Source organism: Octopus bimaculoides, chromosome 23 (genome assembly GCF_046866305.1).
Source record: "Octopus bimaculoides isolate indiv1 chromosome 23, ASM4686630v1, whole genome shotgun sequence".
NCBI classification, from domain to species: Eukaryota; Metazoa; Mollusca; class Cephalopoda; order Octopoda; family Octopodidae; genus Octopus; species Octopus bimaculoides.
In genome coordinates, this window is record NC_142950.1 from 26,594,526 (window position 1) to 26,622,002 (window position 27,477).

General features: G+C 37.5%; 1 protein-coding gene across 1 annotated transcript; it reads right to left on the bottom strand.

Annotated features, from left to right (window-relative positions):
• Positions 1-581: 581 nt before the first annotated feature.
• On the bottom strand, positions 582-25,817 carry LOC106871103 (uncharacterized). The gene is made up of 11 exons (XM_089340189.1): positions 25,438-25,817; positions 18,309-18,533; positions 16,228-17,253; positions 14,479-14,635; positions 11,283-11,430; positions 10,257-10,366; positions 8,916-9,029; positions 7,536-7,679; positions 6,651-6,762; positions 4,391-4,655; positions 582-1,055 (listed from the first exon to the last, which is right to left on the bottom strand). Exons 2-11 carry the CDS (start codon positions 18,486-18,488, stop codon positions 735-737), a joined length of 2,577 nt encoding a protein of 858 aa, XP_089196315.1. The 5' UTR covers positions 18,489-18,533; positions 25,438-25,817; the 3' UTR covers positions 582-734.
• Positions 25,818-27,477: the final 1,660 nt, after the last annotated feature.

A 27,477-nucleotide genomic window follows, 5' to 3' on the forward strand; every position in this document is an offset into this window, starting at 1 on the left:
CCCATATATATATACGTGAAATGAAGTATCTTGCTCAACGACACAAAGCGCCAATGGGAGTCGAACTAATGACCTTACGACTGTGAGACGAATGCCCCTTGCCACCAAGTCACGTACCTTCAAAAAACTATATACATACGAACGCACGTATGCATACGCGCCCAAACATGAATTAAAGGTTCAGGCATCTGTGCCCCTATTCCAACCCCACCAAAGAACTCCGACACATGTATCAACCCTACACACTTACCAAACCCTAAACATCCTACACATATTTCTACCCAACAGATTCGCATTCTTACAGCCAAAGATAAGAGTTTAGAGACCAAGGGACATAACTCTTAGTAAATTCCATACAATTATTTTCCATGACTTCATTTCGTTCTCTTTTTCTTCCTTCTCCTTTCTTTAACAACAGCCACAAACCAAATGCGGCATTTTGTCACCTCCTGCCACAAAGAACAGTCACTATATTTATTCTATGCCTTCCACCTCTGACTCTGAAGAACATGTGTTTTAGATAACCATCCAACAATCCATTATCTGGTTATCTGACAATAATTTTACATTAAACTGAATACTTTTTCTAGAGTATTTATTTATTATTCTTTAACAAGAATAGCTTCGGCACAGTTTCGAAGTTTCGGCTTGCTTATCCTTGAGTTCATCTATTAAACTGACCACAGCTATAATATAGTCAATCATACCAAAAATGTCAAATCATAGATTATTCTTTATTCTACAATCTTTAATCGTTGTTGAAAGTCGATTTCATATAAATTAGATCGCAGTCCGCACACTATAAGAATATAATTCTCTTGAGAACAATTCAAATAATGCTTGAAGCTCCTACAAAAATGACAAAGAACTGGGATTGAGTCCATGAGGAGTCCAGCTCGTTCTTCGTATTGGCTGAGCTTATCTAACAGGAGTATTTTCAAGGACTGGTACTTGGCAATAGCATTGGAATATCGTAGCTTCTGTTTCTCATTTACACTTCGTTTCAACAGTTGTCTTATTTCGTTCAAAAGATTCTCCAAATAAATCATCTGGTTCTAGAAATAAAGAGAAAGTGAAATTAAACAATATATATCATCATCATCATCATCATCATCATCGTTTAACGTCCGTTTTCCATGCTGGCATGAGTTAGACGGTTGGACTGAGGACTGGCAAGTCAGTAGGATGCGCCAGGCTCCAATCTGATCTGGCACGGTTTCTACAACTGGATGCCCTTCCTAATGCTAACTACTCTGAGAGTGTAATGGATGCTTTTTACGTGCCACCAACATGGGAGCCAGTCAAGCTCTGACCACGTTTGGATAGGGCTTTTTACGTGTCACCGGCACGGGGAGCCAGTCAGACAACGCTAGCATCAATCCACTCTTGAATGATTATGTGCCACCAGCACAGGTGCCAGTCAGGCAGGCCACATAATATATTGTATTTTATTATAATGTAATAAATTGTTAGATTGTCTGTTGTATTTCTCTATTTAACTTATTATTTGTAATATATGTGTGTGTGTGTGTGTATATATATATATAGTTATCGCCAAGCCAACATGGCAGTCCCAAAATTAGGACGAAAGCTGCCGTGAATTAGTCTGCAGATGCCAAACCAGCAAGGGGAAACTGCTGACATCCCCTGTTCGAAGGTTATAAAGGACACAGGTTTCGTGTGTCACATAGCTAGCTAGAAGCGATGGCTTCTTGGAGCTAATTCACGGCAGCTTTCGTCCTAATTTTGGGACTGCCATGTTGGCTTGGCAATAACTATTAATTTCCAGTAACGCTGCCGTAGTCTCCTTTAGAGAGACTTAGAAATATTAATAATTCTATTTCTGAAAACCAGTGGATAGATTCCACTGAAATTAGATAAATAACCTTCGAACAGATAGTCGGCAGCGCCGCCTGGCTGGAGCTTGGCTGCTCTGCATTGACAAGGTTAACACCCTGAAACTAGTCTACAGATGCCAAACCAGCAAGGGGAAACTGCTGACCTCCCCTGTTCGAAGGTTATAAAGGACACAGGTTTTGTGTGTCACATAGCTAGCTAGAGGCGATGGCTTCTTGGAGCTAATTCACGGCAGCTTTCGTCCTAATTTTGGGACTGCCATGTTGGCTTGGCGATAACTATTAATTTCCAGTACCGCTGCCGTAGTCTCCTTTAGAGAGACTTAGAAATATTAATAACTTTATATATATATATATATATATATATATAAATGCAACAACTTATATATGTGTGTGTATATATATGCAACATATATATATATATATATATATATATATATATATATATTCTTTTATTCGTTTCAGTCATTTGACTGCAGCCATGTTGGAGCACTGCCTTTAGTCGAGCAAATCGACTCCAGGACTTATTCTTTGTAAACTGACCTCAGCAGAATTTGAACTTGAAACGTGAAGTCGGACGAAATGCCACTAAGCATTTTGCCCAGTATGCTAACCATTCTATCTGTTTGACAACTTAACACAGAGAATAATATTGATTTCAGATTTTGGCACAAGGCCAGCAAATTCAAAGAATCGGGTGGAAAGCTGATTACATCAACCCCAGTACTCAACTGGTACTTAATTCATATCGACCCCCGAAGGATGAAAGGCAAAATCGACCTCGGCGGAATTTGAACTCAGAGTGTAAAGACAGACGAAAATCTGCTAAGTATTTTGCCTGGTACGGTAACGATTCTGCCAACTTGCTCTTCTCTACCTGACATATCAATAATATTCATCATGGTAGCAGCTACTTGAAGAATGAAGAAGACATATCAATCCATCGTTCCATTAATCCTGTACCTCTCAACCATTTTTCGCCCTCTGGACCACTTTGATTCCTATCTTACTCAAATAGATCTTCAATGTTTAAAAAATCCCATTCTTTTATTATTTTTATTCTTTTATTCATTTCAACCCTAAGGCTGTGGCCATGCTGGATATTGTATTTAAAAAATTGTTGAAATATTGGGTCATCTCATAAATGTGGTTTTTTCAATTGCTTGAACTAAAAGTCGGAGGGGAATGGGATAAACTACCCGCATCAACTTGCTATAAAAGCAGGTAGTAATTTTACCTTGTCCTTATTCTTAGTGCAAGTTTTGAAGAGTACGGTTCGATTTTAATAGTTATTTTTCCAAAGCTATAATGGAAGTGACAAAGGAGCATATTTGGCATATTTTGCTTTATGAGTTCAATAAAGGTAATAACGCAATTGAAAGTGCAAGGAATATTAATGCAGTATATGGGGATCAGACAATAAGCATAAGCCAGTGTCAATGTTGACACCAGAAATTCCGAGCTGGAAACTACAACCTAGAAGATGGGCTTCATCTTGGAAGATCTGTAGAGCTCGACGAGGACAACCTGCAAACCCAGAGGAACAAAATCCCATCGTAACTGTTGAGGAACTAGCAGAGAAGCTTGGGTTTGGTAATTCAACCATTCAACTTAAGTCAGTACTAGAAGAAAAACGGCCATCTTTGGTTTCAAGACGAATGTTGTACTTAAATTAGGATAATGCTCGGCTACATATAACAAAGATGACATTCCAAAGGCTGGAGCATTTTGAATGGGAAACGATGCCCCACCCACCGTATTCGCCGGACATTGCCCCATCTGATCATCATTTATTCCACACTCTTGAAAATAATTTGGACAGGAAAAATATGAATGATGTAGACAAGGTCAGAACAGTACTGGAAGAGTATTTTTCGTCGTGGACAAATGAATTTTGGAGAAAGGCCCTTGCAAGTCTACCAGATAAATGGAAAAGCATTGTAGAAAATGAAGGAGAGTATATTTTAGATTAAAAAAGACTTTGTTTATCTTAATTTTGAAAAATAGAGGTATAAAAACCTGCATTATCTATGGGATGATCCAATATTTTTGTATTTTAGAAGTATAGCCAAATTATCAATCATCAATCAACCAATCATAAATCAATCAATCATCAATCATCAATCAACCAATCATCAATCAACCAATCATCAATCATTTAATCAACCAATCAATCATCAATCTACCAATCATCAATCAATCACCAATCAACCAATCATCAATCAACCGATCATCAATCATCAATCAACCAATCATCAATCATGAATCAACCAATCGTCAATCAATCAACCAATCATCAATCGTCAATCAATCAACCAATCATCAATCATCAATCAATCAACCAATCATCAATCGTCAATCATGAATCAATCAATCATCAATCAACCACAATCACCCTCAATCCAATAATCGATCAACCAATGAATTCATCATCAATCCATCACTCAATCAATCCATCAATCAATCCACCGTCAATCTGTCCACAATCAGTCAATCTATCAATCAACGACAGCATATGTTATAATTAACCATACCTGAGGGCTTTCCAAACTGAGATAAACCAGGTGTTCTAAAGTCATTGAGAAACATTCAGCTTCTAATGAACCGCTCAACAAATGTTCACTGTAACCTTCCAGCATGTCCTTAAAACTGCTCTTGGCATTATCGAATTCCTCTTTCAACAGATAGCAGTGAGCAATTGCATGAATGACATTCATCTTTCCGGTGTAGTTTGGGTTTATCTGGTTGTAGATAGCCAAAGCCTCATGATAAAATGTCAGGGCGTTGGTGATTTGTTGCCTGGAATATGATGACCATAGTGGTTCAATGGTAAGATCGAGTCCAAAGTGGTGGTGGTGGTGGTGGTAGCGATAATATTACAGGTGGCAGTGAGAGGTGGTGGGGATGATGATGGTGATGGTGATAGTGATAGTGATGGTGGTGGTGGTGGAGGTGGTGATTGTCATGTCACTGGTGGTAATGGCAGTGATAGTAATTATGGTGGTGGTGGTGGCGACGTTGGTGGTGATTTTGGCATTAATGATGGTGCAGGTTGGAGTAGTAGTGATGATGGTGGTGGTAATAGTAATAGGAGCAGCGGCAGTGGTGGTGGTGGTGGTGGTGATGATGGTGGTGGTGGTGGTGGTGGTTGATGATGGTAGTGGTGGTGGTGGTGGTGGTTGTGGTGGTTGTGGTGGTGGTGGTGGTAGTGGTGGTGGTTGTGGTGGTGGCGGTTGTGGTGGTGGTGGTGGTGGTTGTGGTGGTGGTGGTGGTTGTGGCGGTGGTGGTGGTGGGTGGTTGTGGTGGTGGTTGATGGTGGTGGTGGTGGTGGTTGATGGTGGTGGTGGTGGTGGTTGATGGTGGTGGTGGTGGTGGTGGTGGTTGTGGCGGTGGTGGTGGTGGTTGTGGTGGTGGTGGTGGTGGTGGTTGTGGCGGTGGTGGTGGTGGGTGGTTGTGGTGGTGGTTGATGGTGGTGGTGGTGGTTGATGGTGGTGGTGGTGGTGGTTGATGGTGGTGGTGGTGGTGGTTGTGGTGGTGGTGGTTGTGGCGGTGGTGGTGGTTGATGATGGTGGTGGTGGTGGTGGTGGTTGTGGTGGTGGTGGTGGTGGTTGTGGTGGTGGTTGTGGTGGTGGTGGTTGTAGTGGTGGTGGTGGTGGTGGTGGTGGTTGGAAGATACAAACAAAATCAGAGTGATAATGAAATAAAAGTAAAAAAAAAAGAAGATATTTATTTTGATACATACCTGTTATCTTTTCTTTGTTTCAATCATTAGACTATGGTCATGCTGGGGCATTGCCAGGAAGAATTTTTTAGTCAAATGAATCGACCCTCAGTAATTATTCTATCAGTCTCTTTTGCTGAACAGCTAAGTTACAGGGACGTATGCACACTAACACCAGTTGTCAAGTAGTGACGGGGGACAAACACAGTCACAAAGACACACACAGGTAGACACATATACACATACATACATATCTGGAAGACATGGGACGAAGTACTGAGGAATGACCTCAGGATGCTGAAACTGACATAGGACCAAGATGCTTGGGGCCTTGTTGTACTCTAGAAGACCCATACTCTGCACCAGAGGTGTTAAGGCCAATTCTTCTGGTGGTGTAAAGCACTCTTGTTTATATATGTTCCTCACCATCATCATTTAATGTCCATTGTCTATGCTGGTGTGGATTGGACACAGTTTAACCCGAGCTAACATGCTGGGGAGCTGCACCAGACTCCAGTCTGATTTGGCATGGTTTCTATAGCTGGATGCCCTTCCCAACACCAACCACTTCACAGATGTGCTGGTTGCTTTTACATTGCACCACACGGGTACTTTTACGTGGAACCATATGGGCGCTATTACATGACACTGCACAGTTGCTTTGATATGGTACCACCACAAGTGTTTTGCACCACCAGAAGGATCAATCTTAACACTTCTGCAGCAGAGTATGGCTCTTCTTGAGTACGGCAAAGTGCCGGGGCTCTCTGTGTTTAATCCAGCCCTTGTGCTAAGCCTTTGTATCTAGCTACCACACATGTGGCATTAAGTTTCTTACATCTTGTTGACTCTATGTGGAGAATTTTGTAATTCAGGACCAACTTGAGCAGCATAAATAAAATTATGTTTAACTTTTGGAATAGTGTTTGTCTAAACTACACACAGCCACACATTCACAATCAACCATTTACTTACATTTGCAAATGCACTCAGTTAATCTGGTTGGTCAGACAAAACTACTTCCATTCTCAAATGCACTCAACCAATGAGGCTGATCTAACCAAAGTACTTACATTCTCAAATACACATGACCAATGTAATGCAATACCAAGGACGTGTTCATGTGTAGCCATCTATGCTTCTTTTGGATATCCTTGGCACTGAGCAGGAGTTGTAGTGCTTTACCTGGAGGAAGAAGGAGAAATATTAACTTCAAATTTTGGCACAAGGCCAGCAATTTCGGGGAGAGGGTAAGTTGATTACATCAACCCCAGTGTTTGACTGGTACCTACTTTATTGACCCCGAAAAGATGAAAGGTAAAGTCATGTTGGTTGTATGAAATATGGGTTTCAAATTATGGCACAGGGTGAGCAAGTTCAGGGGAGGTGGGTAAATCAATTACATTGACCCCAGTATATAACTGGTACTTATTTTATTGACCTCAAAATGATGAAAAGCAAGTCGATTATCTCGACCCCAGTGCATAACTGGTACTTATTTAATCGACCCCGAAAGAATGAAAGGCAAAGTCGACCTTGGCGGGATTTGAACTCAGAATGTAGCGGCAGATGAAATACTGCTAAGCATTTTGCCCAGCATGCTAACATTTCTGCCAGCTCATCATCATAGTAACGTTTCTTAATTGTTTATTGCCCACAAGGGGCTAAACATAGAGTGGACAAACAAGGACAGAGAAAGGGATTAAGTCGATTACATCGACTCCAGTGCGTAACTGGTACTTAATTTATCGACCCCAAAAGGATGAAAGGCATGGTTGACCTGGGTGGAATTTGAACTCAGAACCTAACAGCAGACGAAATACTTCTAAGCATTTTGCCCGGCATGCTAACGTTTCTGCCAGTTTGTCACCTTAAGAAGTAGAAATATTAATAAAGAAAACAAGCAGATATTTTAAGTAGTTTTAGATTTTACTTACAACTTCAAAATATGTACTTACTGTGTTTGCCAAAGTTTCGAGATAATAAATTTGCTACATTACTGTATGATATCACAGATTCCTTGGGGTTTACGGTAACAATTTTCAATCTTTCACTAAGTGAAGCATTATAGAATTCGAATGCTTTGTGATATTGTGAACCATCTGTTGAAAGAAAAAATGAAATAATATAAATAATTTGTAGTGAATGAAGGACGGTCTATTTTGGTTGTCACATATTAGCACAGTAGTTCTACGGAAACTTCAGCCAATTAAAACTGGCTGTGGGTTAATACAAACAGTAGCTTCCACCCAGTAGTTTTTCATACCTTTTTTCAGTAGTTAGCTGGCAGTTAGCTGAAGACTTTGTTTGGGGGCAACAGCTATTCTTGGTCAGTCGTTGGAAGGACGCTGGAATCTAATAGTATTTCTTCAATATGAACAACTGTTTATTTCACTAACTTAGCACAAAATAATGTATTCCCTCAACATAAATATACTATGTACCATTATATTATAATACTATTTTCCTTGAATATAAATATACTATATACAGTACTAATATATTATTATAATAATTATTTACCTTGAACTTAAATATTCTGATAATAATATAGTATTAATATATAATTATGTCCCTAACTCAAAATCCTGATGTGTGCCAGCCATTCTGAGTTCAGATTTGGAATCAGTGTACTCAATTTAGTTTAGGGAAACAACTGAGTGGTAAGTTCTAAGCTAAGAACAAACAATTCTAGAGAAAAACATTGATAAGATTCTTCATTTTGTAATCCAGTGGGTGTTACAAACATTAGGTTTACATGGATGACTCATGAATGGACAACAAGTTCAGTGGAAAATTTAATCCCCAGTTAGGTGTTCTCCATCTCTTTGACATCATCCTTTTCAACCCTTTCATACTAACCTAACAAAAACCACTCCTAATTCTATGATACAAAATTCCTGTTTTAAAGAGATCTTAATTAAAAGATTTCATCAAGACTTTTAGATAGTTTATGGTTCAAACACCAGCTTAGTAATGACAAAGTTATTTTACTAAATTCTTTGTTATTTTCAAAATTGATTTAAATGAATGCACTGATTAAACACAGACACACAAGCACACACATACAAACATGCATGCACATGCACACACACACACACACACACACGCATACAAATATATGGCTTCTTTCAATTTCCGTCAACCACATCCACTCACAAATTGACTTTGGTTGGATCAGGGCCATAGTAAAAAAAACAAGCTGCCCAAGGTGCCATGCAGTGGGACTGAACACAAGACCATGTGATTGGGAAACAAAATTCTTAACCATACAGCCAAACCAGAAAGTAACAAAATATTTAAGGAAAAGAAAGGGGGGCTGTTGGTACCATACTTACTCCTTTCGTAATTAACACCCATTGTATTCAACATTTTAGATAAAACAAGAGTATTCATGACTGATATTTCCTTTAAGTTTTCTTTCAATATTTTCTCACATTTATCATAATAACCTGCAAAAAAAGAAGACAGGTGAAAATTAAACATGTTCACACAGCCACACTCTATTAGAGGGTACTGAAAAGTTCCTGGCTGTAAGAATATCACAAAAGGCCTGTTTGAAGGTCCACTCTTCCAAGTTCTTTTACAGGGCTTAGAAAAACTGAAGGACCACTGCACTAAGTGTGTGAATTTCAGAGGGAAATATGTTGAATAAAATCATAATTAACTGATCCTCCTGTATTTTCTTTTGCTCAAAGCCAGGAACTTCTCAGCACCCCCTCATGTGCATACACTTAACAACCACATGACAGAATCTATAATGTAGTCTTCAGATTTGCATACATGGTACATGTAGGGCTATGGGTCTGTGGATTGTACCTCGTCTTGCAGTCGGTTTACCTACATGTCAGAGATGCACATAGTCAGGAGACAGGCTTCTGACTAAGCAACAACAACAACAACAACACCATCAGCATGTAGTCTGATGGTGTCAGAATAAAAGACGAGATTTGACACATATTTGGTGACAGGTCTACTGGATTAGGGGTTAACTTGGGGTTAAATAACAAACAACTATCATGAGGAACCAAAACCACAACCACAATGATAACCACCACCACCACCACCACCACCACTACTACTCTTACACATCTTCTCATGCATGGCAATTACTTTTATTTTCCCCCCTTTTTGAGTCATGCCAACTAATAAAGGCCAGTTTCCCTGTTTCTAAGGCGTACCTATCTCTCACCTGGATGGGACACCAGTCCATCACAGGATTACTTGTTTTTGCCGGCTGAGTGGACTGGAGCAATGGAAAAAAAGGAACTGTTTTGTTCAAGAGCACAACACATCACCCAGTTCAGGAATCGAAACCACAATCTTATGATCATGAGTCTAACACTAAGACCCGCACCTCCACTCATCGCAACTATTACCAGACACAAACCACATTCTGTCACATATTACACATAACCACAAATCAACAAAGAAGCCTTTATGTGGTTACTCAACTTGCTAAAAATAGATAGCATCATAATTTCCCCTGCAGATCACTGCCTTATTAATAAAAGGGCACATTAGACAATGTACCCCATGTTTCCCTACACATAGGGAAAAGGTAGACTTTTTATAGCTGGTTGATGTTTGATCATAGATCTGTTCTACAAGTGTTGACCTGGGACCAAATAAAACCACCACCACCATCACCAACTTGAGAGACATAATACAGTTATTACCAACGAATGAAAGCTGGTAGGCCAGGGTAGAGGCACATTTGATCTTTGCATCCTTCACCATTTGTGGGCTCGCATCAGTAATGGTCATGTTGTAACCCTTTTCTGCAAAACTGATGAACAAAATCAAGTAATTATCATCATCATCATCATCAACATTGATACTACCACCACCACCACCTTCATCATCATCATTATCATCATTGTCAGTATCACTAACATTATATTCCTCATCAACACATGAATTCATAGGGGTCCAAATGTAACCCCTTCTTTATTATATTTCTGTTAAAATGCACTGCCTTTGTTTCAATTAATTTTGAAAATAATGAAGAATTTCATAGAATAACTTCGGAACATAAATTAAGAGGAAATTTTTAGAGATGGGAAATCATAATTTTGATTAATTATGATGAAATTTTGATAAAATGCTTTAATTTTCATAAAATGTTTTAATTTTGATCGTACTAATTTTGAGGAAGTTTTGACAAAATGTTTTTATTTTGATAAATTAAAAGGAAATTTTGACAGAATGTTTTATCAGAGCTTCTTTCTCCAGTTTGTACTCCATTCTGTTGAGGGGTTTTATCTTGGAGATACTTGGTGATCTCATTGGTGCTAGTGCCATGTAAAAAGAATCCCAGCTGCAAGACCATGCCAAAGCAGGCATAGAAGCTGGTGGAGCCCTCTGGCTTGTCTGTTCTGACCAAACTGTCCAACCCATGCCAGCATGGGAAAAGGCACATTAATGATGATGATGATGATATTCAATTAACATAAATATATAAGTAATATAGGATCTAATATAATTAATAAGATGAGTATCATTAGTTAATTAGTGTGCACTATACTAAAGGACGAAAGTGGGAGTGAGAGAAAGTTAGAAATGAACGAGGAAGAAAGGAAAACAGAGAATAAGGTAAAAGAAGGTTGGGAGATAGTATAATAGATATAAGAGAGAGAGAGAGCGAGAGAGTGAAGTGAGTGGGCAGGAGGGAGGGAGATTTTCCTCTGACTTGTACAACATACTTCAAGGCTTCCACATGATTGCCTCTCATATAAGCATTGAGAGCCATACTATTGTACAGCAGCGCTTGTCGGTACTGGATGTTTCTTGATTTCAATACATCCAAAGCCTTCTCGTAGTGCACCATGGCTTCATTGTATCCTCCATAACCTGTAGAAGACAAGAAAATATTCTGTGTTATAATGATGCCCAAAGTAATAGCAACACCACCACCAACAACAACAACAACATCAACATCAACGGCAATATCTACAAACAATAAAAAGCAACAGACAACATCACTGGCAATGGTAGCCTCTACACAGTCACTCAAATTTGTCAGAAATAACAGCCAAATTTCCCTCAAATCACACTGAGTTTTCTTACAAAAAGGAATATCACACTAGATGATGTAGTCCTAGATATACATAGCAGGTAGTACGATCAGACAGAACATCTTTGATCATAGGTCATTCTATCAAAACTGACCTGAAGGTCAGCAACAATAACAGGTGCAGCAGCAGCAGCAGCAACAACAACAACAACTGACCAATAAGTATTAAAGGAATGGGGGCTCCTACATAGTAGCTTGAATAACCAGTTTCAGAAAACTTTCCCAGGTCACACCCCACCCCTCAGATCCCTGTGAAAATATTCATACTAGCTCCTGCAGAATTAATATTGTTACGAACGCCCGCACGCGAAGCACCCCCTCAACCGAAGAGGGAACACACGCGCGCATGCGAACGCTCATACGCTCAGTGAGCTAGCAACCCGTCTCGGTCACCTGACCGATAATAAAGCCCCGGCTGGAGCACGTAACGAAGAACAACACAGGCAAAAGGAGGGGAGGAAGAAACAACACGAAGACCATGCGTTGGGTAACCTTTTCTTTTTACATACATAACATCACAGAATACATTTAAAACATTAGAATAGAGCATTACATAATAACAATTCCAATACATGGCATGACAGTTCAATAACGTTGACAAAGTTTCCAAACAATTACAAGCTTTTCAATCATTTTTACATCGCAAAGTTCGTGTCTCAAGTTTCATTTGACAACAAAGTTCTTCTGCTTCTTTCTTTTGTATTTCTTTTCTTTTCCTTTCTTTAAGAAGCATTTAACAACAACACAGTTAACGACTCAGAGTTCTTTTTCTTTAAAATAATATAAAAGCATTTACCACAAAGAAGTTCGTTTCCTTCAGGTCTGCTACTTCCACTGACCAGGGCAGTCTGCCACTACAATTCCGTCTCTCTCTCACTGGGACTCTATACATTTCTGCTGACCATAGCTTTCTCTCTGTCAGACTTATTCTTCATCTTCATCTCACTCGACTGGCCCCATCTACACGGGCAAACTGCTGCCCCCAACTGCCTCGGCTGGCTGCTACCACTCAACACAACTGATCCTGCTGGCTCCCAGAGCTCGACTGCCTCTGCTGGCTGCCAGAACTAACTGGCCAAAATTCTCTGCTCACTGCTTCGGCTGACTGTTTCCCGCCAATTCCTGTCCTGCTGAACTTTCGGTGACCAGAAAGGGGGCAGCTATGCTAAAAATAGCTGTGGTTGCCGACAAGACAAAGGAAATACCATTGTCCCCAACTGACCAGAGTACAGGTTCAAAACCCAGCCCAGAGATAGGGATATAATGCTAATTGTATTTTCGGTGGTCACATCAATATGATTCACATTTGTGTTTGACCTAAGTATGTTTTATAATTATTCAAGTTATTGAGTTGGGTACTGAAAAGTTCTAATATTTATTTTTGTTGTATTTAAATCATTTTGTGGCATGCTGTCTCATCACTTTGGTATTATTCCAGTGTGACTCTGTATAAGGTGTATTAGTTACTTGTCTGCAGCTATATGTAAAAAGTGCTCAAGTTTGTCATCAATGACTCAATAGGTACTGTATTGAATAATTCAATGAAGGGCAATATAGTATTCTATATCTGATTAAAATGAATTTATGTTGAATTTCTTGTGAATTCTAACTGTTTAACATCCATGTTTTATGTGTGGCTCAGTACACTATCATGTAAAACATGGTTATGGATATACATGTAGTAGTTTGCCATTTGTTGAATCAATAAATATCAATTAATTAAAAAGATGTTTATTTATACTATATTGAATAAATCACTGATGTGTAATATGCTGTTTTATATCCATGCTTTATGAATAAGTTGATCCTGTACAAAGTGCAGACAAATGAATTTCTAAAAATTCACAACTCTAAAAAGAAGTTCAGCAGCAAAACCAAATTTCTGTTACATCATTTTCGAAAGTGTCAAAGTGCGTGGTAAAAATTTCAAAATGATAGTAAACTACGCATATGGTCAACTAAGGGAATTAAAATGGGCATTTTTTGAGAAATTTTGAAATTGCACATATCTCAAAAGATTATTCTGACACTCCCATAATAGTAACTAACATGGTTATTGCTCAGAAATGGTCAACTCTATGCTAAATAACAGGGAAAAAAATTGTGCTTGCTTTATCTTGTGTACCTATTGAAATAAAAACACCTAAAAGAGGCATACATTTACTGTACGCTTAATTCTTGGCAATTTTCAAAGGCTGTAGATGGAAAAATATACAAGATACACTTGATTTGATAAGATATTTGAACTCTATAGAAAAAGGTAACCCCAAACACATGACTTCAAAGTTGTGCTTGCCATACTAGAAGAATAATAGCTGTCTCAAGATGACCTGTGTGACTCATTTAGAAAAAGATGTAAAATTAATTAATGTTATAAAGACCTACAATTTCAAAACTTTCAAAAATATTGACCTAATACTTGATATTTTCCCATCATATAAGTACGAGAGCTAGTATGAAATTTTTCAGGGGGATCTCATTCCTCTCTAACCTCTGAATGCAGAGGACATATAAATAAAGACATAAATATGTATCTATCTACATTCATATAGATGGATGCATGCATGTATGAACATATGTATAGAATGTTAATAAGATATAGAAAACATGCCATTTCATGCTTTATAAAGCATACACATATTTCGGAAAATTACTGCTAGTATTACATAATTGCTTTTAGAAACATTATATAATCTTGTAAACACCTCTTCAGTATTTAGCAAAATATACAAAGAATGGTGCTAAATGCTCAATATGTATTCCTGTTAAGCATATTATCTACATCAGTGGAATGACAAAATCTACACACCATAGTTATATCATACCTGGTAAATCTGTCAAGGATACACCATATGCTATATTCATAAAAGCTTGTTCTTCTTCATTGCCAAACAACATGGAGTTTTGTAGACACGCTTGGAAAAACTGCCTTGAATCTCTAGGGTGACATAGCATCAGTATATCTGAGGCTTTTAATGTTATCTAAGAGACAAATACAGAACAAGTAACATGCATTAATATTTAGAAATATGTAGAAATGATGTGGTGAGCCAGCAGAACCATTAGCATATTAAGCAGAATGCATGGTGGCATTTTGTCCATCTTCTTCACATTCTGAGTTCAAATCAATTTACCTCTTCCCAGAAATTGCTGGCCTTGTGCCAAAATTTGAAATCAATATTTTTTTCTGACAAATAATAATTTCAAATCTCTACTGCCCCAGAGGAATAATGATAATAATAATAATAATAATAATAATCCTTTCTACTAAAGGCCTGAAATTTGGGGGAAGGGGTCTAATCGATTACATCGACCCTAATGTTTTACTGGTACTTAATTTATTGAATCTGAAAGGACAGAAAGCAAAGTTGACCTCAGCAGCATTTGAACTCAGAATGTAAAGACAGATGAAATGTCGCTAAGCATTTTGCCCAGAGTGCTAACAATTCTGCCAGTTTACTCCTTGAATAACATTAATAATAATAACTAGCAGGGCCCATGAATATTTCTCAGAATTAATAGTAAACCTATTGGGTTATTCCTGAGAACTTTATCCCAAAAGCCTGAAAGTGTATCCTGTGTTGTGTCTGTATCAAAGGATAGTCGCTCATCTGCTATTCATTGAAAAGTGAAGGAAATTGGAATACGATGATTACTTAATGCACTTTATATATATATATATATATATATATATATATATATATATATATATATATATATGTATATATGTATATATATACGTATATATATATAACTCCTATTTCTAAATTCGGTATGTGGTGAAGCAATTAGCTAACCCCTAACAATAATTATGTTTATAATTATAGAATATTTGTCTATATATATATATACACTTTATATACTTTATTCACAATTTTATAGACTTCATATACAGCAGTTATAAAATAAATATTCACTCTTATTTTCTCATTTTCCCCATAAACACAAAAAAATTACATTTTAAAATTTACATGGTCACAATTTCATATTTCTAGAAAACAAAAATATCATAGTAAAAAAAATTATTTTAGATGTAAAATATAGGGGTCACATTTTATGGGGGAAAAAATTTAATTCAACAAGCGACACTCTGAAAATCACATCATTAGTAACTTATAAGCTAAGGTGATGGGTCAGAACCAATGAACATTTCAGTTTGCGTATACCTTTCTATCTAACACTTCTTTGTAGACTATGTTCTTTGTGTAAGTTCTCCCTCTTTTTTTCCCCTTCTTTGTCAGTGTTGATAACTTTAAGTTTCACATCAGATAATTTGCAAGCCCTTGAGAATGCAGCATATACCTGACCATAGCTGAATACAGGTTCAGGCAAGAATAGCCCCATTTTATCAAAAGTCTGCACTTGTGATTTATTGATAGTCATTACATATGACAGGCGAACGGGGAACAGGTGAATGGCAAGTTTTGGATGTGCATGCATTAAGTGATAGGTGATATAAAAAACTTAATTCTATTAAAACCACCACCACCATAGGTTAAACTAAAATGTGACAGATGAAAGACTGACTTACAACACAAGATACAAGACATGTTGTTTAAGACAAAATATCTTACCTCATAATAAACTCCATATGTCCTACCATCTGAGGGTGCTTCAATCCCTTTCTTCATCAGAAATGAAATATTTTCCCAGTTATTGTTCATTATTCCAAGTGCTTCATGCATGAGACCTCTATCATAAATATTTTGAGCCTTCAGCAAACTTTTCCCAATAATGTTTGTATATTTGAGCTTTACCAAATCATTGCTGTGTACATTGTCTATCTGTTGTTTAGTAATTGCACGTATTAATTCTTGTACTTGGAAAGTCTGTAATTCTAAATCTGAATTGATCAAACCTTGTTCAACAAGCGGCATCAGAACATGCATCTTGGAAGCTGGTTGACTAGAAGAATCAGTCATTTCAACAGCTTCCTCGATACCAAATCTTCCAGGAAAATATGAAAGCAATTTGAGAGCTTCTAACTGTTTGTGAGAGAGTTGAGAGAAATACTTGTCCATTTCTTGTTTAATATTACGTCTGTTAATTGTACATTCATCCAGCAAATCATTGATGCTAGTTTCATCACAAATCATTTTGTAGATATCATCAAAAGAGAAATGATGATGAAATTGGGAGATTTTTTCTGCATAGTAAATAAGAAGTCCTGGCAGGCCACAGGCATATCTAATGATGTTGTGTATTTGCTCTTTGTTTTCATTATTCATCTCAATGTCTGAACAGCGACAGAAAAGAAGTTGTGCATCGTCAATGGACAATGGACTCACTTTACACTCTCCAAAATTGATTGCATAAAACTGAAATGGTTCTCCACCACTTAATATGAGAATGATTTTTAGATTTATGTGCATTGGAAAGTCATTGTCACAAAGTTCCTGGAAATCTGGAAGAAAGCTTTCTTGAATGTTCTGGAAATCATCAAAAATACAAATTTTCCATTTAGTATTGCTGATACTGGAACAATTGGTGAATGTATTGTACATGTTGGAAATATCAGACCAACTGCTATTATTAGAAATATAGATGTGTTTTATGTGGAGTCTTTCAGGGTTAATTTCATCCTTCAATTCTTGACAGACCTGTCATATTAGAAACATAACATTAGAATAAGTTCAAAGATTTTGATAGATTCACTTATCAATTTATTGGTCTCTCAGTTTGTCTCTTTCTCCGTCTGACTATATAATTCTCTATCAATAACTGTCTCTTTGTCTATTCTTTTATCTATGCATTAGTTCAGTGTATCTAAGTGACTTCCTTTATATTCATCTAACAGTTTGTCTAAGTATCTTTCTAGATAGCAGTTTGTCAGTTTGCCACTCTGTCTCTTTAACTATCTTTCTATTAATTGCACAGTTGCTTCATCTCTTTTACTATCCATCTCTTATTTCATCTACCTCTCTGACTCCCTGTCTATCAATTAACTAGTCTCATGCTTCAGAAGATCTGTCAAGTCTAGTGAGATCGTAGTCATGGCTGATGCTGGTGTTTCATAATTGGCACGTAAAAAACACCCCTTACACTCTTGCAGTGGTTGCTGTTGGGAGGGGCATCCATCTGTAGAGACCATGTCAAATTAGATTGGAACCTGGTGGAGCTCCCCAGTTTACCAGTTTTCAGTCAAACTGTCCAACCCATGCCAGCATGGAAAACAGACATTAAATGATGATGAGGATGATGATTTGTCTATTCTTTTATCCATCAGTAACTTTATCCAGCTGCCTAACCAGATGACTATCTTTTCAGAATCTCTCTATCCACCTGTCTATTCATCTATTATTTTGTCTAACTATCTTTCCCACCACCTAACAATCGCCCTTGCTTTCTTTATTCCATCTGAAAATTTATACAACTGACCATCTTTCTATTTGTCTGTCAAACTTTTCCTCCTTCTCATCATCATCTTGCATGAACCAGATGGAATTTATTGGGGCAGACTCTCTACAGCCAGATGCTCCTCCTGAAACCAAACTTACTTGTTTCTGAGGAAATATTTCTCTATAGGAAATTTCCATGGAATGGGATTTACGGTAACTTAACTGTAAAACCTCAATGATCACTAATAACCTACAGAAAGGCAAAATTCAAAATGGTTAACGTAAAAAAAAAGAGAAAACAATATTAAATTTCTTACAGTTTTCACAAATCTTGTTTTGCCAACATAAGGCAGTCCATAAACTTGTATTATTTGAGTATCTTCATCCTTGATCAAGATCTTCAGCTTTTCCCTCTCATCATGTCGTCCAACAAAGTGTTTGCCAGAATTGCCTTGCTGTCTTATGTAATTGGAGGGTAATCGATATGGTGCTGCCATACTGATAATTCAGAAAGTTCTTTTGCCTTTCTGAATTTTCAAAAGCTGGAATTTTGATGAAGATAAACAGAAGGTAAGTAGGATAAACAGAAGGGATAACTGTTGCATCATGGGATAAAACGGAACCCTCAACTATGTATGATGCTTAGAAAAATAAAAGGTCGGCTGCATCTATGATTTTATAAGTTTTTCACAATTAGATATTGTGACACTTGCAAATGATGGACGGTTCACAGAAGTCATAGAAGATGCTGTTGATGAATTACTAGTGTCTCAGAGAGAATGTTAATCAATCAAGGAACTAATATTGTTAGATCAAGAGAAAAATGAGTAATGGTTGTGCTGGATATCTTGGAAGTTTTCTTTACATCGACATTTTTTAAAAAACTTCATTTTTTTCTAGTCAGTTCAATTTTCTGGTTGCCAAAATTTTGGATGGCAAATAGAGCATCATCTCTGTATAAACCACCGGAGATGTTAGGGGATTAATTCTTAGAGATCGTTTAGTAGGTAATGCCTTAGAAGGTCCATAACTTGGGCAGAGTCACTGGCGCCCATGGGGATATCAAAAAATTTAGGTGTGTTCTTAGGGGCCTAGGATTTCCCATCAAACTGTATGATATTTCAGGGGGCTGCTAATATTATATCAATATCATCACAAGATAGGTTGGAATGTTTTTTGAAAAAATTAGGGCTTTATTTAGAAGAAAAGGAGATATGTTTGAGTAGTATTGATCAATGTCGACCTGTATCAATCTAAAAGTGTGCTTAGGGCATAGAGAATTGAGCCACTCTATAACTTCAGTAGTTTTGGTTCAAAGTGTTAATGCGAAAATTTGTGAAGGTTAGGGGAAAAAGGCTGGGTGGAGTTGTTGTTATTTGTATTTTGAGAATAGATTTAGTGATTTATGTTTGCAGGTAGAAATTGTACTGCTGCATTCATTACGGAAACCCTGGTTGACTACCATGAAATATAAAAAGAACTTTTTTCAATTTATCATACTTCGATAACAAAAAAATCCACAACCTTCTGTCTCAACAAAACACTATTGCTCCTGAAAGTTGTTTTTCTATTTACTACGCATTGCTTGGAGCTTAACTTTTCTTCCTAAACCTCAATCCTTGGATCTTATATATATATGCCCAGCGTCGCCTTTCTGGTACTTGTGCCCGCGGCATGTGTAAGGACTTTCGAGCAAGATCGTTGCCAGTGCCCTTGGATTGGCTTTTGTGCGGTGGCACATAAAATACACCGTTTTGAGCGTGGCCGTTGCCAGTACTGCCTTACTGGCCTTCGTGCCGGTGGCACGTAAAAGCACCCACTACACTCTCGGATTGGTTGGCGTTAGGAAGGGCATCCAGCTGTAGAAACTCTGCCAAATCAGATTGGAGCCTGGTGTAGCCATCTGGTTTCACCAGTCCTCAGTCAAATCGTCCAACCCATGCTGGCATGGAAAGCGGACGTTAAACGATGATGATAATGAAGATGATGATGATGATGATATATATATGTATATATATATATATATATATATATATATATATATATATATATATATATATATATATATATAGTCAATCAGAACATGAACAAGCAAGAAAAAGCAACAATACGAGGACGTCGAATAAGTACAGTATTATTGGACGCTCAGGAAAGGAAAGAAAAGAAAGAGGATTTCACATTTCGAGCGGAGCTCTTCATCAGAAATATAGAAAAAGTCCAAAGAAGGGAAGACGGAGAAAGAAAATTGCCAACGATACACACGCGGTCATACATACATACATACATACATGCATACATACATACATACATATATACGTACGTACATACATACATACATACATACATACATACATAATACATACATATATATATATATATATATATATACATACATGTATATATATATATACAAACACACACATATATATGTATATATGTATGCATAGGTGTGTGTGTGTGTGTGTGTGTGTGCGTGTGCGTGTGCGTGTGTGTGTGTGTGTGTGTGTGTCTGTGTTTGTCCACCCAACCACATCACCATTTGACAACCAGTGCTGGTGTGTTTACATCTCCAGAACTTAGTGATTTAGCAAAAGTGGCTGACAAAATAAGCAGTATGCTTAAGAAATAAGTCCTGAGGGTCGTTTTGCATGGCTGCAATCAAATGACCAAAACAAAGAATAAAGGTATAACGACGCCTTTAATTTTTATTTTATTCTGGTGGACCCCACTCCTACGGCCATTCGATATTTAATAACTAATTTTATAGATACTTCTTTCGAAATTCCTATTTTGTTTATCACACATTAACTTGTGCAGTTTGAACTATATAAGTCGTCAGGGATAGAAATTCAGCTGTTTCTTATTTCTTTATTGCCCACAAGGGGCTAAACATAGAGGGGACAAGCAAGGACAGACGAACGGATTACATTGACCCCAGTGCATAACCGGTACTTAATTTATCGACCCCGAAAGGATGAAAGGCAAAGTCAACCTCAGTGGATTTGGACCTCAGAACGTAAAGACAGACGAAATACCGCTAAGCATTTGGCCCGGCGTGCTAACGTTTCTGCCAGCTCATCACCTTATTTAGCTGTTATTACAAGAAATACACTTGAAACAGAATCTTTTTTCATTAATCCTTAAAATACTACTGTGATTCCCCAATTTACTATTTTGCTTGCGTGGACTCCCAAAAAGGCTTATAGAGCTCCTTACTTCCTCGGGAGTCATATGGAGTATGGTTGAGAACCACTGTTCCAGAAAGCCTTCAAGGCATTTCAGAAAATCATTTTCTCCTCCCATGTGTCTATAAACTTTATGGCTCCTATACATCTTCCATATAGAAACACTACTTTCATGGTGGTGATCTTTTATTATTTTGTTCGTCATGATCAAGTTTCTTGTCGTTCTCATTCTCTTCAAAAAGCAGTTTATTGTGTTGTTAAAAAAACGTTTACTGTGTTGTCAATACAAGTTTTATTATTTGTGCATTTTGTCTGAGTGATTTTGCTTGGTTAGGTGACATATATTTTTTCCCACAAATGTAGGTTGCTGACATAATTGTTTCTCGTAAGTATGTATGCATGGGTGTGTATGTGAGTATGTGTGTGTGTGAATGTATGAACGTATGTACGTGTGCTTGTGTGAACGAGTGCATACTTGTGTGCGTGCCTGTGTGTGTATGTGTGCCTGTGTGTGTGTGTGTGCGTGTATGTGTGTATTATCATTGAAAATGGAGACAGAAGTATATGCAACTGGAATTCTACACAGGTTAAAGAAATGAGATATGAGACATCAGTATAGTTGCACAATTGTACGAATCAAGAGAGAGGAAGAGAGAGAATGAGAGAGAGAATGAGAGAGAGAGAAGGAGAGAGACAGACAGACAGAGAGAGACAGACAAAGACAGACAGACAGAGACAGACAGACAGATAGACAGACAGAGACAGCTAGACAGACAGAGGCAGACAGACAGATAGAGATAGAGAGAAGGAGACAGCCTTATTTGAGAGTAAAGTATTATTGCCCCAAAATGAACTCTAGATAATGTTTCATTCTGAGTTTACTTGTATTTATATATAATCTGAAACCAAATCAGGGCCAGATTATATCATAACACTGCAAGAACAGAACTACCAGGAAGAAAATTAGTTTCAGTTTTGTAATTTTCATTGATGACCTAATCTTCAGGAAACTTGAATACATGGTCAATGTCAAACACCTCATAGATTCCCACAACTAAGCTGCTTTGCGCAAACGGTTTGGAGGTCTGGGTCTCCGCAAGTGCTTCTCTTTATCTCTCTCCTGTTTTCTTTCCTCCATCCATGCTTGCTCCCCTTCGGTAGGAAACATCCTCTCCTCTCCAACATGAACTAATTCCAACAAGGAAACGGATGAAACTCTATCACAGAGGGGAGAGAGGTGGGTTTGTTAGTTCCAGTTGCAGTGGAGGATAGACAGAAACAGAGAGTATGGGACAATCTGCATTCAGGTACCACTTTCAACTCTCTCCTTGATCAATCTAATCAATTTTCAAGGTGTCGCCAAATTTCAGCTCATGCAAAATTCTCAGGGAACTAGATTGATGCCTTGCCTGTAGCCAATACAGGGGGTCTACTCAGTCTAGATGAACTCCGCATCTCCATCGTACTCAGAGTGTGAGCTGACGTCTGTAGAGGACTGAAATGCCGCTGTGGTAGGCCACTCAATGCCAAAGGTCTTCACAGTCTTTCTTACCATCCAAATGCTGGTTGCTTCACTCGTCACACTGAGCTAAACCTAATCATTAAGCGGGCCCTGGTTCAGATTAATATCTCCTCAATCCTGGAGCTGTTTGGGTTATCCATAAGTGCTGGAAAGAGACCACATGGTCTTACCCTCTGTCCCTAAGTTAGAGGTAGCTGCCTCATTTGGGATGCCACAGTCTGCGACTCTTTTTCTCCCTCCCACATCCTGGATACTGCAGTTAATCAGACAGTCATTGCTTCCATAACCAAATGGAAGAAAACCCTGAAGTATTGGGACCTGGCAGTGGACTATTTCTTACAACCTGTGGCATTTGAGATGTTCGGAGGGACTGGGTCACTAACTGCAAAGTTCTTGTCAACGTTGGCAGCTCACCTCACTGAGGTGTCAGGTGATACCCATGAGGATGGTTGCTTTTCCCAGCACCTTAGCCTCACCATTGCCCATGGTAATGCTGCAAGCATGCTGGCTTGCTTCAGTAGGTTCGGTTAAACCTTGTGGTGTGCAACCAGTTTCTGTGATAAAAAAATTCTCAACAAATGGTTTCAATACAGTTTTAACAGAAAGATTTGGAAGAATTAGAAGAAAGTTCTCCTGTAAGTTACTTCCATGTAAAAAAATGTTTAATTTAAAAATTTGGGAGCAAAATCTTATAAAATAATAATGTTCTAAAAGATGTAAATAAACATGAAAATATAAAAGATGTAATTAAAATATGAAAATAAATCATTTATACAGGCATGGCAATATGGTTTAGAGCAAACAAGTAGTTTGAGGTTCAGTCCCACTGTGTGGCACTTTGTGCAAGTGTCATCTACTGAAATCCCAGGCCAATGAATGGTTTGTAAGTGAATTTCATTGACAGAAACGGAAAGAAGCAGGTCGGATATTTGTGTATGTGTGAGACCAAACAATTGTAATTTTCTGTTTGACTATCATTGTAACATTTGAATAGAAACACTCAGTAATATTCATACTTGTCTGACTATTATTCACACGACTATTCTTTTCATTAATAACCATATTAACATATCTTTAACAACAAAAGATCTGACATGCACACACATTTTCATATTTATACATTTTATATCTTCATACTTTCATTTTTACACATATATATTCATGTTATTACTTGATTTAATTATTATTTATATTATTATATTACACCTCCATATTTAGTATCTTTTTATACCAATCACCCATTATAACTAACCTATTGTACGCATCATGAGTAACCTTCTACTAACATTTGAGCACATACAATTGCTAAACTTTATAACTATTTGACTTTTATTCTAACTTTTGAATAAACACGCTTGGTAACACGTACATCAGTTTGACTAGTATTCAGAAAACTTCCTCTCGGTAATAACCATATTAGCACATACTTAACTGCAGAACATGCCTGATATACACTCACATTTTTATGTTCATATAGTTTATACCTTCATTCTTTTACTTTAATATACATGCATGCATGTGTATATGTACATGTATATACATGCGACAGTATGTGTATAGGTTGCCAGAACAGACATATATGTGCACATGTGTGTGTGCATGTATGGGCACATTTAGATATATGTGTATATGTATGTACGGATAGATGTAAAGATTAATGTGCAGGTGCATTTATGTACATGTGCCAATGTTGACAAGAAAGTTGCTCTTAGTGGCCCAGTCTCTCCGAATGCCTCAAACGTCACATGTTGGAAGAGATAGTTCACAGTCAGGCCCCGATATTCAGGGTTTTCTTCCATTCGGCTATTGAAGCAGTGACCTTCTGATTAACTGCAGCATCCAAGATGTGGTGGGGGAAAAAATGAGTTTCAGACTGTGGTGTCCCAAATGAGGCACTTACCTCTAACCCAGGGACAGAGGGTATCACCATCTGGTCACTTTCCACCACTTCCGGATAACCCCCAATGGCTCCTGGACTGAGGAGGTATTAATCTGAGCCAGGGTCTGCTTAATGATTAGATTTAGCTCGGTGTGATGAGCAAAGTGACCAGCGTTTGGGTGGTAAGACAGACTGTGGGGACCTGTGGGGTCGAAGGGCCTACTAAATTTCTCTCACTCTCTCCTCCTGCATCTAGCAGCTCACCTGCGACAGACCGACGTCCCATCCAGGTGGGGAACCTATACACCGAGAGACCGGTCCTTAGGAGCTAGGCACGGCTCGAGAAGAAACAACAACAAGAAAAACAACAACTTACATCTAAAACAAAATTCTTTCAAGTACCCTTAAAATACTATCGTCGATCCCCAATTCACTATTTTGTTGTGTAGACCCTAAAAAAAACTTTTATGGATCCTGGTTGAGAACCACTGATATAGACTGAGTAGACCCCTAATGTGGCCACAGGCATCAATCCACTCCCACTAAATTTTGATTGATCAAAACGAGAGTTGAGTATGTCACCTGAATGCAGATTATCCCATACTCTCTGTTTCCGTTTGTCCTCCACTGTAACCAGAAACCCAAGATCTTTCCACTGACAAACCCAGTTCTTTCCCCCACTGTGATAAAGCTTCATCCATCTCCCTGTCGGAATTAGTCCCTGTTGGAGGAGAGAGAGGATGTTGCCTACCAAAGGGGAGCAGGCGTGATTGGAATACGGCGTTTTGTGTGTGTGAGTGTACAAAATGGCCACAGTCCATCGACTGAAACAAATAAAAGATATTTAAAATAATAATCACCTGCTCCTTATATTGATGTCCTTTAAACTCCCTTTAATCCTGAACAAGCAGACCTATAGGTTCAAAAAGACGTCTTAGCTGTGACCATCACCTCTTATTTTAAAACACTGTGTATCTAGGGCTATATAATCCAATGTACCTAGATTATTTATCTTCTTCATTTTTTTTAACGATGAGAGCAGTTGATATAAATGTGGAAAAACTGAAATTTTCTCCCTCATTTTTTCACGAAAAACTACTGAATGAATATCGAGGCAGGTTATTTCCCCCTCTCTGTCACAGTCTAATTACTGTATCGACTCAATTAGAAAACTCTTTTGTATAATTTGTTAGCTACTAGCTGATGATTCGTTGTCCTTTCTTCTCTCTCTCTTTCTTTCTTTTTCTCTCTCTCCCATCTCATATTTTTCCATTCACTGTCAAGAGCACTCTCTCTATCCCTCTCTACATCTATCTATCAATCCATCTATCTATCTGCCTATCTATCTATCTGTCTCTGTCTCATATATATATATATATATATATATATATATATATATATATATATATATATATATATATATATATACATATATATATATATATATGATAAATAAATTCAAAAAGGGATAAAATTCAAAGAATTTTATCAAGAAGCCAGTGTGTAAAAAAATTCATAAGGGAAATTTCTATTCCCAAGAATATAATTATTCGTTTATATTTATATAAAGGGCATTATTACAGAAAATAATAACGCCACACAGTAGACGTCTCAAAATAACCACATTTAGTACCTAATGCGAGGAAAAACAACCAACAGAAGACGACCAACTTTCTTTTAAATAAACTTAACTGTGTATCGGCCGATTTTGCGATTACTAGAATGAATCTAGATTTCGTTCATCAGCACAGTATTGTCCCAAAAATATATATAAATAAACAGAATTCTCACCTCAGTGTGTTCGTTTTTGGTGAGGTGAGAATTCTGTTTATTTGTATATATTTTTGGGACAATACTGTGCTGATGAACGAAATCTAGATTCATTCAAGTAATCGCGAAATCGGCCGATACACAGTTAAGTTTATTTAAAAGAAAGTTGGTCGTCTTCTGTTGGTTGTTTTTCCTCGCATTAGGTACTAAATGTGGTTATTTTGAGAAGTCCACTGTCTGGGGTTATTATTTTCTGTAATAATGCCCTTTATATAAATATAAACGAATAATTATATTCTTGGGAATAGAAATTTTCCTTATGAATTTTTTTACACACTGGCTTCTTGATAAAATTCTTGTAAAAGAGTTTTATCCCTTTTTGAATTTATTTATCAAATATATACACGGAATATATTCAATGTTGAATTTTTATTCCTGTCTCCACATGGGTACCAGAAGCAACCCGGAAGTATTCCCGCTTCTTTGATGAAGATATATACAGATAAACTTCATTCCCTTTACTCTGTCGGATACGTAGTGTGTTCGTTTTTGGTGAGATGAGAATTCTGTTTATTTATATATATTTTTGGGACAATACTGTTCTGATGAACGAAATCTAGATTCATTCTAGTAATCGCAAAATCGGCCGATACACAGTTAAGTTTATTTAAAAGAAAGTTGGTCGTTTTTCCTTGCATTAGGTACTAAATGTGGTTATTTTGAGAAGTCCACTGTGTGGCGTTATTATTTTCTGTAATAATGCCCCTTATATAAATATAAACGAATATATATATATATATATATATATATATATATATATATATGTGTGTGTGTAAGGAACGACCGTGCGAACTCAAAAAGGAGTAATGGTGACGAATGGAAGAAACAGAACTCCTTTTATTTAAACGTGTCACACGGTCGAACATACAAATATATATATCAATGGATGATATACATAATATGTTATACGTCGATAACATAGATGACCAGTAATGAAAGACCACAACCGTATTAGATGAATAACAGAGATATTTATTGTAGCGTTAAAGATGTATGTCTGTGTGAGAGTGTGAATGCGACATATAAGAACATAATCAAAGACAGGCCGTCATGCAATGAAAAGTGTGTAT